The sequence below is a fragment of the Chrysochloris asiatica genome, unplaced genomic scaffold, assembly GCF_000296735.1.
Source record: "Chrysochloris asiatica unplaced genomic scaffold, ChrAsi1.0 scaffold00006, whole genome shotgun sequence".
In the NCBI taxonomy this organism is placed as follows: domain Eukaryota; kingdom Metazoa; phylum Chordata; class Mammalia; order Afrosoricida; family Chrysochloridae; genus Chrysochloris; species Chrysochloris asiatica.
Genome location: NW_006408524.1, coordinates 31,288,566 through 31,304,390, shown reverse-complemented (window position 1 = coordinate 31,304,390; position 15,825 = coordinate 31,288,566). Strand labels below are relative to the sequence as shown.

Here is a 15,825-nt window from a genome sequence, read left to right as displayed (position 1 = left end):
AAAGATGAGGCTTTTTGCCCCCACAAGGATTGAAAAAGCCACAGAAACCTTATACAGTGTTGCTATGAGTTGGAACTGACTCTATGACACTCACTAACAAAATTTCCTGAAACGTCCTTAAAGAACTAATTCTTATACCTAATAGGAGTAATTTTACTTAGGCATTCATTCTTTTATTCCCTATGGTTAGCTTGAAGTCTTGGCACATATAAAAATGAGATCATAAATTAATTATTAGGTGCACTTTTTCTCAACTCCAACTCATCTGTATAAGAGAATGAAATACTACCTGCTCTTATAACATTGTCGTTGTTAAGTGGCACTGAGTCAGTTCCGACCCATAGCGACCCTATATAGGGTTTCCAAGGAGCAGCTGGTGAGCTTGAACTGACAACCTTGCAGTTCAAACGGCTTTGCAGTCTGGCGCATTAACCCACAGAGCCACACCAGAATTAGTATTTATTAAAAGGAATTCTGTGGAACTGTTGGAAAAAGGCATGGCAGGGTCACAGGTGGCTAGTCAAAATAAAGAGAGAATGGGGTAGGAATCTTTCTATTGCTCTGAGCCTTTATGAAACTGCTATTTCACGTTAGTGAAACTATCAGAGGGGAAATGACACAGTGAATTTAACTAAAACAGCTGTTTATTTTAGGGAAAAAGGTCAACCACCAATTTCCCTTTAACAATACACAAGGCAGTTTATAAAGGGTACAACTGTTGTATGATGTGCCCCCTGGGTTAGTGAGATGTAACATTTACTAGACCATTACAGGGAATTCTACTCACAACGACAAACGTCGTCTCGCTTTACACGTGCCCTATAAAGCTTGTTTAGAATTCTTAACCAGATATACTGGCCAGGAGGCAAACTGAATATTGAGTAAAGGCTTCAAATTTCTGTAATTACTGATCTCAGACACTGAAGATGAACTTGCTCAAAGACTACAATTTTTAGTGCCTACTCTCTGGTAGCGTAGTGGTTACGAATCGGGCTGCGAACCTTAAGGTCAGCAGTTCGAAACTACCAGCCGCTCCACGGGAGAAAGATGAGGCTATCTACTCCCGTAAAGATTTACACCCTCGGAAACCCTGTACAGGGTCGCTATGGGTCGGACCCGACTCGATGGCACACAACAACAACAACAACAACCACTGTTTGCGAAGAGTTGCCCTGTGACCTTCAGAACATAACACAGATCAGCACAGAATCAACTTCTAAAGAGTAGATACATAAAAGCTAAGATTTTAAATATTCATTTCCTGCTGTGTCCATTTGATGGAAACATCTAAAAATATCTCGGTTCTGATTCCATAGCGTCTAGTGCAGAAGATATCTACCGCCAACATAACTGAGCACCGAGCAGCTGCCCAGACTCATCAGACGGAGGTGTGACAAGGTATCTTGAGATGCCTGTCTTTCAGATTCCAGGTGCTTCTGCCTCACCTGTATGCGGATGCTTTAGCCTGATGATTAGAGTTGAGCACTCATGAGGTAAAGGTCAGCTGCCAAGCCTCATCTGGCCTCATTAGTATGCGCTTCTCTTTGTGATGGTCTGCAGCCTCATCTGACTCAACTGCCTCTCACATGCCTCAGCCCCCACCCCCCCACCCCCATCACAGTCCCAGGGAGCCAGGACTCAGTTCATGAAAGAGCTGACACAAATCCATTCCCATTATGAAAAGGTCACTCAAAGGTCAAGATCTTCAGCTAGGGGTCACAGATGTCATCTTTAGCCATGACTATAAAGTTCATCTGTCACACAAACCCATCCCTCTAGTAGCTAGGTCGGGTCTCTTTTGAACTTCTACTTTTTACAGCTGCTCAGTTCTTAACCGAAAGGTCAGTGGTTCAAACCCACCGGTATTACAGCGTAGAACTGCACTGTAGGGTTTTGGATTTTGTATAATCTTTATGGTGGAGTGTCTGTGTGGCACAAGTGGTTAAGCACTTGACTAATAGCTGAAGGGAAGGTTGGTGACTTCACCTCACCCAGAGGTGAATTGTAGTAAGGGCTGGCAATCTGTTCTGGACGATCATAGCCTTGAAAGTGCTATGGGACAGGTATATTCTGCACACGAGGTCACCGGGAGTCAGAATCCACTTGATGGCAAACCACAAACATTTATGGCGGTAGATAGAGTTCCAGGCTTTCTTCCAAGGCCTGCTGCATGAGGTTAAACCATCAATCTTGTGGTTAGTGGCAGGAGCAAACAACTTACAACTTCTCTCCATATCTTGTTCTTGTTAAGTGCTGATAAATTGGTTCAAACCCATAACAACCTGGTACAGGGTTTCTGAGATGGGACATCTTTGTGTGGGAGCAGAAAGCCTCATCATTCCCTCAGTCCCTTCATGCATATTGTTAAGTGCCGATGAGTTTGTTCCGACTCATAGTGATGCTCTATAGTGATTGCTTTCAAGAAGTGGCTGATGTGTTTGAACTGCTGACCTTGCAGTGAACAGTCCAGTGCTTATCCTACAGAGCCACACCAGGACTCCCTTCATGGCTGTTGTTGTTAAGTGCTGTCAAGTCAGTTCCAGCTCATTGCGATCCTGTATAGGTTTCTGAGAAGCAACTAGTGGGTTTAAACTGCTGACTTGTGGTTTCAGTCCTGTGCTGATGCTACAGCGCTACACCAGAAGACAGATTCCAACAGTATATCCAAGCTTGGAGTCGTAGGCAACAGATCTATCTCCCCAAAGACAATCTTTTCCCCACCTGTGTCTCTGGACACAGAAACTTGTACTGAAAGAGATTTGTACTTTTATTTTAAACAATAAGACTTAAACTCATGAGTGTGAATTTTCCCTGTTAGGAACCTCTCCGTTTTATGTCTGGCTGGATATAAGTTCAACCACTGATCTTAATCCAATTAAGTTATATTTAAACAACATATACGAGAGATTTTCATCTGCATGTGCAATCCATCTGGTTCTCAAAACCTTGCTAACGCACTAATTTTTTTAATTGGAACACATTTTATTGACAATGCACAAAATGTAGTAAATAAGTACCTGGAAATCATTAGATGCTGGACGGAGAAAAAGACCTAAACTATTTGTTTCCTGGAGTGGGAGAGGAAAGAGTACAGTTCTGCTACCAGAGAAGATAAGAAAATTGATGAAATTTACATACCAGCTTTTCAAAATTGACGAGATTATCCAAAAATGTTTTATTTCCTTCATGAATAAATGTTACATCTGAAAAATAAAAACAAAAAGACATATGAGACGTTAGGAATAGACGATGAATCGAGGCCAATGAGCTCTACATACAAGGCAGGCTGTGCAGTAACTAACACTGATGGATCATTATACGCATTCGGCGAGGCAACCAGAAACTGACTCTAAGTATTCAGTGTGAAAGTGCACGATTTATGTATGCATCAGTGAAATACACACCCTGTAGGAGCTCTGGTAGCGTAGTGGTTACGAATCGGGCTGCGAACCTTAAGGTCAGCGGTTCGAAACTACCAGCCGCTCCACGGGAGAAAGATGAGGCTTTCTACTTCCGTAAAGATTTACACCCTCGGAAACCCTGTACTGGGTCGCTATGGGTCGGAACCGACTCGATGGCACTTAACAACAACAACAAGTTCCAATCCAGTGTATGACTTTAACCTGCTGGAAAAAAGCTTAACACTATCCTAGAATTGGGGGTTCTGGTGTGGCACTGTGTGTAGGGTAAACACTGGACTGCTAACCGCAGAGTTGGCAGTTCACACACAGCAGCTGTTCCTCGGGAAACCTAAGCAGGAACGCTATGAGTTAGGAGCGACTTGAAGGCACTTAACAGCAACAAATCCCATAATTTAACTGGTCTACTCCTGGTGTGGTGCTGTAAGATCAAACGAAAGGTCAGTCTGAATCACAAGGTCAGCAGTTCAAACCCACCAGCAGCTCCTCAGAAACCCTATACAGGGTTGCTATGAGTTGGAACCAATACGATGGCACTTAACAACAGCAACATTATGTTTTTAGGCCTGAACCCTGAGCAGAAAAAAATTGAGTACGTAGAAATAACAAGGTTTTAATATTTAGGTGTTTGCCTTTTAAAATTCCCTGGAGCAAAGTGTCTGAGGCCCACTTTACTTGAAAGACTAAGAGAATTGAGTTTTCAAAGTCTGTATCTGATTGTGTATTCAAAACTGGTGAGGGAAAAGGCCAATTTGAAAACAATGAGATTTCTGGGCCTTCTTGACTTTCAGAAAGCAAGTATCGGTGATGAAAATAATATATGGGAAGTAAGATGACAGTGCATTTTTGGAGGAAGGGGAAGTTAGGTTTGGTTTGGGATTCACTACACTAATGATAATAGAGGATCTCAAAATGAAAATCTCCTTTGGGTTGCTGTGAACATAGACGTGTCTTCTGAGATGGGTGATTTCTATGTGGGAGTAGGATTTGGGAATGTTACATTAAAGACAGCAGCTGAAGCACTGAGATTTGATGACACAAGAAATCCCACTGGAGGGTCAACGATGACATAGGCAGAAGATCGTATTAAGAAACACGCTACAACTTAATGAGTGTGCAAATAATCGTGTTGCATATACGGAGTCCTGGTGCGGTGCGGTGCTGTGGGTTAATACACCAGATTGCAAAGCTGTTTGAAATGCAAGGTCGGTGGTTCAAGCTCACAAGCTGCTCCTCGGAAACCCTATACAGGGCCGCTATGGGTTGGAACCGACTTGATAGCACTTAACAACAACAATTATAGACATGGAAAGCTGATGAAACAGGAATCATTTTCAAAAAAAATCTTGTTAAAATAATTGACAAGGAAAGAGAGAAAAGAACAGCTTAAATCTCTTAGAAATAAAAAGGGAGAAAAATATCTGCTAACCTACTAAGAAAGAGAGACAGCTTAAAATGCCTGTAGATAGAAAGGGAAAGCAATTGCATTTAGTGAAGACTTTTTGTAGTTTCCTGCAATCATGAGATCAGAGCTCCATGTTCTTTGCACCTGTACTGACACCTGCCTACAAACCATAAAGTCTCAGAGCATATAGAGGTACAACCCTTCCCCAAGAAAACCCTTACACATAGCTTCCAGCATGGACTATATCCTTTTCATGAATCTGTCCTTGTTTTTAAACTGATGTCCTAATAGAAAAACAATGTACAATTCACTACACAGTCTGTTGACAAACTCTGGTTATTTTCACAGTTTCGCTTTTAAAAAACTATCACAAACTTCATTATGAGATACAGTATTCAGGAAAGAGTAACCATTTTTCTTGTGTAGCAAATAAAACACGGCATGCCCTTAATCTTTATTGTTGTTGTTAAGTACCGTGGAGTCGGTTACAACTCATAGTGACCCTGCACAGGGTTTCTGAGGCTGTAAATCTTTACGGGAGCAGAACACCTCATCTTTCTGTATTAGACACCACCCAAAAGCCTGGTATCTCCAAATTCACCAAGAATTTCAGATGATCAAAATTCTCTCCATGCCACCTGGTCCATTTCCCTCGGGTTACAAAGTTTAGCATTCCCTCAGAATTATGTGATGAGTATGACGACAATAATGACAGCTGACATTTGTCAATGGTGCCTAGCACAGTGCTAAGTGCTTCGCCTACACAAACTCATCTCATCCCCATAGAAGCCTAGAAGCTATAAGCCTAGGAGGTTAAGAATTTGAAGGAACCATGGCCCAAAGGATACTGACTGTTGTCACAAGCTCACATAGGAGCATCAGAGCCAGGACTGAAACCCAGGGAGATGCTCACATGGGACTCTCTCTGGGTACCTCACAGTAAGAGTACTTGGACTTTTCTGATGACCAGTTAGAGACAAGTTGCTGGAGTTATGGCACAGCAGGCACCTCTTAAACTTGCCAAGTTTTCCCTTCAACATTCCCTCTCTCTCGTCCTTCCTTCCTTAGGTCTCCCCTCTTCCTGGGCGATATCTCTAACTTCAACTCTCAGGTCTTGCTGAGGTCTGTCAGCAGACAGTGGGCAGCTGTTCTGTTGAAGGCTCAGCTTGTCAGACTGGAGCTGATGGTAAGGTAAAGGAGTGTGCTGGCCACAAGGAGTGCAGGAGTGGGCGATGTGGGAGGGACTACAGTATGAAGAAGAGGAGTGGTCAACGGGATGAATGTTTGATGCAGTTGAATGGCAGCTGTCTTATGACGAAGGAGTGAACGAGAAAAATGACAGGTGGTGAAATTTACAAACAGATCTGAAAGTTCAAGTCATAGGATGAGGGTGAAGCAGTTCCTGGGTACTGACCAGGTCTGGGGCACAGGAAATCAACACCAGAAGGACCTTTTCATCTAGAAACACCTGACCCTACTTCAGACATCTCACAAAAGGAACTGCTAGATGAACACGGTGCTCTTAGATGAATGGCACCTTGGAGTGGAATACAAGGGGAAGCGTAGGAACAAATAGCCAGATATCTCAGCTTTGCTTTCCTTCAAATTGTTAGTTGTTGTTAGCGCCATCAAGCTGGTTCCGACTCATAGCAACCCTATACAGGCTGGTGACTTTGAACCACCGACCTTGCGGTTCAAACTGATTTTGCAGTCCAGTGTTATCGCATAGCACCACATGAGGACTCCAAATACTCCCCACCCCAAATCTGAAACAAAAATTTCTGAGATACACACCCACCACCAGGATCCCATAAACACCTTTTGAGTATTCACCCTAATGGGCATCACCACTATCTCTAACATAACACAGCTCTTTTTGATCTGAGGGTTTCCTGAATCTGGGCCCTGCTGCACTTTTCCCTCATCTCGGGTCTCTCCTTCAGTACTTTCTCAGCCAGAGCCAACACCACAGCAGGGGAGAGTGAATCAAAAGGCAAGACAGCCAACGAAGAGGTAGGAGAATAGATGGCTGGGAGAATCCTCATGTTACCACTTATTTGATCATTTGTGTGTTTAATGAAAATGTATTAATTTAGTCCTATGTCTCTACTTTTTGGAGTTCTGGTGTGGCACTGTAGGATAAGTACTGGGCTAACTGCAAGGTCAGGGGTTCAAACTCACCAACCCTCTTTGGAAATCCTATACAGGGTAGCTATGAATCGGAACTGACTCAAAGGCACTTAACAACAACAAAAACAATAATATTCTCTAACTAACAACAGTCCAAAGTAAAAAATGTTTAAAATGAATATTTTCGAAATGTCTTACCTCTGGCATTATATAAATACTACCAGTAATAATGTTTGTTTTTATAATGACAAAAAAATTAAGATAAATAAATGCTCAATGAAATTTGTGAGGGCTTCCAATGAAATAAGAAGGAAAAAAAAAGAACTCTTGTTCATTTAGAATGATTGAATGTGTTTTCAGTAGAAAAAGCAGAATCTGCTCCCCTCCTCCTCCTAACTCTGGCTCTATAGGATAAGCACTGGACTGTGAACCATAAGGTTGGTGGTTCAAATCCACCAGCCACTCCGAGGGAGAAAAATGAGGCTTTCTGCTCTTGCAAAAATTTCCAGCCTCAGAAACCCTATCCATGGTTGAGATGAGTCCAAATTAACATGACGGCACATCACCACCACCACCACCACCAAGAAGGTCTAGAAAAACTCAGCAGAGCAGAAAATTATCTTTGCTACACTGTCAGTGAGACAGCTGACAGCATGAAGTAAATTTTGGGGAAAATCACTAATGAACAGCAGAAAGCTGTGCTCCTGTCTAATTAAGGTAAAGAGATAAAGTCAGTTAATTGCTGACTTCCTTAAAAAATACTTGTTTCACAATTTGTTCTTCCTAAAATTAATTCCTCGCCTAGATCGCTGTTCATTTCCTAGTATACCACTTTATTAGACCCATTTAGATAATGATTCAAAATGCTACTTCCCATCTCCCCCAGCTCATCCCTCCTCCCTCTTAAGGTGTTGTATTTGCCAATGAAAATCATAACCCTGAGTAAATTTATCTTAAAAGCAAATCAAGAGCCAAATGGGCTTTAAAATTGTTATTTTGGATCCGCAACATTGCCTGTTTCAATCATTCACATTTAACAGAATCTTTTCAGCTTGAATGAAGCATTCTGTGCTTTTCTAAATTGTCTTAATATGATTTTCTGTTTCACAGTGATTCTTGCTTTACACTAGACGAAGACTAAATGAGTAGCTGCAGGGATGCATATCAACTCAGAATAATCCTCCAAGCTCAGGTTGTCCTTAGAGAAGCTGCAGAGGGAATCAGAACATTACTGCCAGTGGAAGAGGCTGGGTGAAGGGGGGAGGAGGTTGGGTGGGGTCACACCAACCACAATCCAGTACCTAAAACAACTCACTTCCGGATTTACATTTGTGGTTCAGCCACTGGGGCTTGGCCTCGCAGAAGATGGAGGCCTCTGACGAGTGAAAGCTAGAAGACAGTGATTCCATTAAGTCCCTTGATGGATAAAAATACCCTAAAAAACAACAACGCCCAAACCCCTTCACTTCAGAAAACACATAAAACCAATTGCCACTGAGTTGCTTCGACTGCAACTCATTAGAACGACATGTGTGTTCAAAGGGTTTTCAGCGACTGATTCTTTTGGAAGTAGATCGCCAGGTCTTTCTTTCCAGGTGCCTCTGAGTGGACGCAAACCTCCAACTGTCCAGTTAGTGGAAGTTTGTGCCACCCAAGGACTCTGGAAAGCACATACATAAGACTGTCCACTGAGTGTCAGTAGCGGTGTTGGTGGTGTTTCTTTTCAAGTGCCACTGAGTTGGTTCTGACTCACAGTGACCCTGTATAAGGTTTCCAAGGACGGGCTGTTGAGTTAGGACCACCAACCTTGAAATTCAAACCAACCTTGAGGTCAAGTGCTTATCCTATGATGCCATACCAGACTCCTGTCAGTTGTTGTTGTTGTTGTTAAGTGCCGTCAAGTTGATTCCAACCCATAGCAACCCTGTATAGGGTTTCCAAGGAGCGGCTGGTGAGCTTGAACCACCAACCTCGCAGTTCAAATGACTTTACAGGCCGACGCATTAGCCCACAGCGCCACACCAGGACCTGTATAGGGTTTCCAAGGACAGGCTGGTGGGTTAGAACCACGAACCTTGAAGTTCAAACCTGAGGTCGAGTGCTCATCCTATGATACCACACCAGGACGCCTGTCAGTGGTGCAATCCAAATTAAAATGAATTTTCCTTTTATGAATCCTCTCAGTTTATGAGACAGACCACTGAGATCTCACCAGTACATTGAACTAACATTGGACTAACTTGAAGCTGTCAAATACTTTCCCCACTGGGTTACACTCTTGGGAGAAAATAAAATACATTCTCAATGGATCATAATTACTATTGCTTGGGTGGACCAGATAGTTCTCAGACAGCAGCAGACGATGCCTCTGAAACTTAGGTTGTAAACACTGAGCATAATTTATCACTGTTTGGGCTCTTTGTAGGCCAGCCATATTCCTGGTTGAATTCGGTGGATTTTATACTCAAAGAAAATGATATAGCACTTAAAGGCAGAATAAAATAAACCCACAAAAGTTAGGAGGGCCATGTTTTGAAAGTTAAGTGAAAATGCTTTGATGTTTTCTCAAGCACAATTGAAGGGTTTTTGTTGTTTTTTTAGGTATCTCAGAAATAATTGAGCATTTGAAAAAAATCACAAGCAAACACAATTAGGTCTGATAGCTCAAAATCACTCTAAAGAAATTAACTTAAGAGTCCTTTTCTGCCCCGCTGAGTTGAGTGATACATTTCTGGAAGATGGACTTACATAGCATGATAAAAGAGAGAAAATCATTACCTTTAAGCAGTAAGGGCATGAAAGGGATTTTTGGTGGCTTCATCTTTTTGAATGCATCTCTGTAGGCTTTGTGATTCAGGGAAGGATCCTGCCGAACCAAACAGATTAGAAAGAAAGAGTGAAATCAATATGTAATAGAAACAATTCTAAATCTACTTCAGCTATACAATTGCAACATGATTTAGATATAGAGAGGTTCTTCCTAAGAGTGAAGTAGATAAAGGTTTCCTAGGAGAATAAACTCGCTAAATTAGGGCAGGAAATCTTGGTGATGAATGAAATTCACATTACTGGTTTATAATAATGGGAAATGGCTGCGAAAGAGAGCTCCCTTTAGATTGTCCTATTATTTTCTTCAAACTGGTTCTTTAAGTACAGTTTCTTCTGCATAATTTCTATAATGAGGTAACCCCAAAGTCTTTTGTTAGATACAATGCAAAGAAAAACTAGCCTCATAATGCATAGACAACTGAGAGAAAAATAAAGAGAATAGAGAATACGGTTTTATTGTGTTGGGGCGGTGGGGCGTGGGACAAACGCAAAATGATGAATTCTGAACCCAAACCTAAGAAATGATAAAAAGGAAAAAGAATAATGCATAAGACAGTAACTCGCACACTAAATCTATAATGTTTAATTTCACGTTCTTGTGAGTTGTTACGTGCCATTGAATCAATTTCAACTTATATCAGAAAGCCCATAGGCTGGAGTAGAACTGCCCCACAGGCTTTCTGAAGCCATGGATCTTTACGGAGGCCAGCTGCCCCATCTTATTTCCTTGGTGTGACGGGTGGCTTCTAACTGCCTATCTTTTATTTAGCAGCTGAATGCTTAACCACTGTGCCAATTCCATACTCATTGAAATGGACTACACTTAAACTCTGCTTTCTGAAGTGCATGCTAGAAGGACAATTCTCATCACCTTTCTACAAGGAGAGGAAGAGTACTGACTATTGACTTGTTTGGCTCCCCAAAAAGCTGCTCCTCAGAAACCCTATACAGGGTCCCCATGAGTCGGAACCGACTCAACTTGATGGCACTAAACGACAACAGCTCACATACAAGTGAACTAGGCTAAGCTCTCTGCCATCACGGAGTATAAAAGTCAATCAGTGAAATCCAGAGGAAACTGTTTTGTTGTTAAGTGCCATGGAGTCAGTTCTGACTCACAGTGACCATGTATAGGGTTTCCAAGGAGCAGCTGTTGGTTTTGAACTGATGACCTTGTAATTAATAGTTCAGTGCTAATCCTACAGCACCACACTAGTACGCCTTATTGTTGTTAAGTGTCAACAGGACGGTTCCAACCCATAGCAACCCTGGGTTTCCAAGGAGTGGCTCGTGAGTGGCTTTTGACTTTGTAGTTCAACTCGACCTTTCAGCCCAGTGCTTATAGTACAATGCCACACCAGGACTCCAGTACTGGTGTTGTTGTTGTTGTTGTTACATGCCATCAAGTAGATTCCAACCCACAGCAACCCTGTATAGGGTTTCCGAGGAGTAGCTGGTGAGCTTGAACCACCGACCTTGCAGTTCAAATGACTTTGCAGTCTGATGCATTAATCCGCAGGGCTACACTAGGACTCCAGTACCCCTTATTAGACACCATAAATTTGAAGAATAAATCCCCTTTAGCCCAACTACTTACTGTTAAGTTCTCAAGTTCAGTAAAAAGTTTCTTAAACTTCCCAGGGATTTTCTAAGAAAACAAAACAAACAAATAAGCAACAACAGCAACAGCAACAAAAACCCAAAAGCAAATGAAAACCCAACAAAACCCAGAAAACAGTTTATCGGAAGGGCACCAAGATGTTTTCATTCAGTGGTACTTTCACCTGTCACTTTCCTCAATGTATCATCTGGTTCTAGCCTGACTACTCATGATTCAATTATTATCATCCTTTAATGTCACACTCCTTGGAAATGTTGCTAAAAAGTATAAAGTAATAGCCACATGTTTCCGAAATCTAGCTGGATAGACAGTGCACACACTGGTGATTACCTAATGAACAGAACTTGGATCTCACTTCTATGTCCTAACTTTGATGCATGATCTCTTTTTCTTAATAATCTTGCTGATTGGGAAATAATCATGTTGGTTGGCTTTTAAATATATATATAAATGATAATTAGATTTTACAGCAGAGAGTTAAGTAGTAACAGGCCATGAATACCTTAAGTATTAAAATCTGTACTTTAATGGACAAAATCATTGAATTGTACTGATCAGTCCATCAATAAGTGACACATAAAATACCATGGAAACGTATGTCATCCTTTCGAATAAAAATTCAAGACTAAAAAGCCACTGGGACATGACAGTCTAATTCTCACATGGTAATCGCTTCTGGTAAAGAGCACATACTTGAAGTCAGCCTCAGTTTCAATTCTGCCACTTTTGAACTGTGTCATTTGGGATTACTCTCTGATCTGTTTCCTTATCTGAGGATATGGAGACGTTTCAGGAAGATCCTCAAACCTACTTCTCTCCCTATATCCAGTCACCTGGCCTAGGGAGACTCTGTTCACTTTTGTGGTTACCACACTCTTCCAATCCCACTTAACCTCCAAGGTCCTGCTGGGCAGGATTTCTCTTTGGAGTCTTCCTCAGCTACCTTGCTACAGAACAAGGCCTCTACATTCTCTCCCATGGTCCCATGGACATGGCTCAAGTTCTCCTTCATCCACACACCTGAGGTGCTAATCCGTCTGGCCCATTCTATCTGCCATGACAAAGCTGTAGTACTCTCCACATAGCAGGCAGCCATTACAGTCAATGCATACTTTAAATATAACTGGATTATTTTTCTTTCCTAGTTTTGCAAAGCAAAGATTCTTTCAAGGTTGAATTCAAATTCCACTGTCCTTAGGCCCTTGCCAGCCATTTAACCCATTTTGTTTTCCTCCTGCTCTGATCCATTAGGCTCTTTGGTGCCTATTGGCTTTCATCTGAGGATGGGTGTGCACATTTGTTTGCCTAACCAGAGTAGGTGGGCTTTCTTTTCTTGTCTTTTGAACCCCTTTAATGACAGATGACCCTGAGGTCACCACAGGGCATTCCATCAGGGGAGGCCTCTGACTCAAAGCATAGATCACCTAGAGACCTAGGCTGAGATCTAACATAAGAAAGAAAAAGGCCGGCCTGTCAACTTCTTTCTAACAGGAGTGTGAATTGGAAACCATGAAGAGGATGGTGTAGCTAGTGACAGGAACAGAGTCTGAGAGGACATAAGGCAGAAAGAGCTAGAGACCCTGGTAAGCCCCATGCAGAGGGAGCTGTAAGGGAGAAGCCCTTCTGGTTAAGGAGAAATGAGGGAGAGAGATGGTATAAAGGCAAGAGAGGGAAACAAAAGCCCAAAGGAAGAAGGTGGCAGGCCCTTGAGACGCAGAGCGTGCTGCTCCTGTGTCGGGCTCCATTAGGGCAGTCTGGTTTTGGTTCTCAAAGTCCATCCTTCATTCCTTGTACTAACTCCCATGGGCCTCTGTTTCTTATAACCCAACCACCTTCCTAATACAGCACACACACACACACACACACACACACAGATCCAGGGTTGGGGAGGCCTGAAACCAGTAACACTGTGTGGATGCTCTTTTTATGGAACAATATACAAAACTACATTACATTTGTGCATTTTTATAAAGACATACATCATCCACATGAATAACACTGCCAGGGGCCAGGCAAATAAGAGATCCGGAAGCTTCAATTCATTAGCATCAGAGCAAATCCACTACTTGACAGATACTGATGGGCCAGCATGGGACTGTACACATGCTATTGTGGACCAGAGAAAAGGAGGACTAATTCCAACTAGGGAAGAGTGTTTAATTTTTAAATTAAAAAAAAAAAGTATATATATATATATATTTTAATATCCTTCATATATTATTTCCTATCTTTTTATATAATTTTTTAAGACCTGTTTTTAAAGACCATTTGGTCAAAGTAGTCTACCAAACTGACACATTAAGATTTTTTTGCTAGTAGCATTTATTTCATTTACATCTATTATTACAACAGGTCTTCCTTTATTTAATGGTCCCCTTTTAGTAGGGTTGCCCCACCCCCTTCCCTCTCCATGTGGACTCCCAGGGGCTCACCTCCCAGGTCTGAGAGAGTCGGCTGACAGAAGCAGTGTTGAGACCCATCACAATAGCAAAGAAAGAATTCAGGTTTTTCTGGGCTTTGCAGCTGTGGGAGCAAAGAACACAGAGAGCTCTTTGAGGCTACATCCTTTCTCATTAGGATCCCCTAGCGTAGTGGTTACGAATCAGGATGCGAACCTCAGGGTCAGCAGTTCGAAACTACCAGCTGTTCCGCAGGAGAAAGATGAGGCTTTCTGCTCCCGTAAAGATTTACAGCCACGGAAATCCTGCACAGGTTGGCTAAGGGTCGGAACTGACTCCACGGCACATAACAACAACAACAGGCCAGACTTCAATCTCTAGGGCAAAGCTGAACTTAGCTCTCTAGTGAAGGTACCCTTTATCACTCTGGGGTAAAGGGTTGTTGTTATTGTTGTTGTTAAGTGCTGTTGAGTTGATTCCGACCCACCAGAGACCCTGTAGAGAGTTTCTGAGGAGTGGCTAGTGAGCTTGAACCACCGATCTTGCAGTTCAAATGGCACTGCAATCTGGCATTTTGACTGACCCACAGTGCCACGGCTCAATCCCATTAAGCATGTAGTCACCATGAGTTGGCCAACTTGGTGGCAGCTAACAACAATCCCCATTAATAGTGGCACTGGAAAGTCACTGCTGCCTCTGTACACAGTGTCCAGGACATCTGATAGGACACAACTCCTGTAGTCACCTGGCCAGTCCAGCAGACAGCTCCCCACTTAGTCCCCTTCAGTTCCCTGGTAAGCAAGAAGCTCTGAACCTGAACCCAAACGGTCCTTTATCTGCTGTGTGCCAACTTTCTCCTGTGTAAATAAACCCAAACAAGGTACTTCCTGGACTTGATATGGGTGCCCATCTGTTTTTGTGTAGCACTGCTGCCAACAGCTCCAATGTTGCTGACCCATCCATCCCTCCTGCCATGAGCTTCCCCCTTTACCCTGACTTACTATCCACCCCCCCTCCCCCACTTCAAAGCTGGATGAGCTTTAGTTACCTCCATTCTTGACTTGTTGATTTGAAATGCCACATTCCTCTGCCCACACACTTGCTGCTAGTAAAAAGAGTTTGGTCCCTATGTCAGACAACCTTGGTCAGAGGCTCTGTCGTCCTCCTTGTCCTACCACCTTGTTAAAAGATGCTGGCCTAGTGACTGTCATTTCCCACTAAGCAGGTTTTTTAGGTTGTTGTTGTTGAGTGCCATTAGTCAGTTCTGACTCACAGAGACCTTGTGTGGGGTTTCCGAGGCGTGGCTAGAGGGTTTGAACCACCAACTTTGCAGTTAGCAGTCCAGTGCTTATCCCACAGTGCCACAGCAGGGCTCCATAAGGTCAGACAATGTCTATTTCATTTTTACGTTCTTCCTGCCACCAAAATGCTTTATATACAGTAAGCCCTTCAGATTGCATTTGAAAGTCAAGTTGGGCAGGGAGACTAAGACAACAACAGCCAGCCGTGAGCCTGAATTGAAAGCAGGAACTTTCGGGGATATGGCTTTATTATTATTCACCACTATTTCTCTTTCTGTTCAGTGTCATTTATTTATATGAAACCTTAAGTATAATTCCAATCTTTTTATCTTTTGGGTCCTTACAAATAATTTCCCTGGCCCATGTCTCTTTTCCAGTCATTGAAAAAAACAACACACACGACTAGAATTTGAATCTGTAAATAAAAACAAATTAATAAAGACCTTATTTATCTCTGAGACAAATGTGTACAGTACAAATATTGGTAACCATTTCAGTCTGGAAGCCTCTGTTACCAAGGGTCATTCATTCCATGATAAGAACCGACAGTTAGACATTAAACATTCCAGTTTAGCAAACAATCCTTTGTCTCTGTGTGAGGAAATCAAATCCACTCAAACCACAGAGGTGGGGGATGGGCAGGTGGTGAGAGGATGGGGACAGATGAATATGCAAATGGGATGCCTTAGGCACGGAAAACACTTCAGGATTGTGGAAATTA

The 15,825-nt window shown here is 42.4% G+C and overlaps 1 protein-coding gene across 1 annotated transcript in view; it reads right to left on the bottom strand.

Moving 5' to 3' along the window:
* RAPGEF5 (Rap guanine nucleotide exchange factor (GEF) 5) overlaps positions 1-15,825 on the bottom strand; it is a 330,713-nt gene that overhangs the window by 7,578 nt on the left and 307,310 nt on the right. Inside the window, exons 21-24 of the mRNA XM_006832222.1 lie at positions 13,837-13,927; positions 11,381-11,431; positions 9,733-9,820; positions 3,139-3,203 (exon numbers count right to left, since the gene is read on the bottom strand). Of these exons, the coding sequence (XP_006832285.1) occupies positions 3,139-3,203; positions 9,733-9,820; positions 11,381-11,431; positions 13,837-13,927 (295 nt within the window). The remainder of the gene's footprint in view (positions 1-3,138; positions 3,204-9,732; positions 9,821-11,380; positions 11,432-13,836; positions 13,928-15,825) is intronic.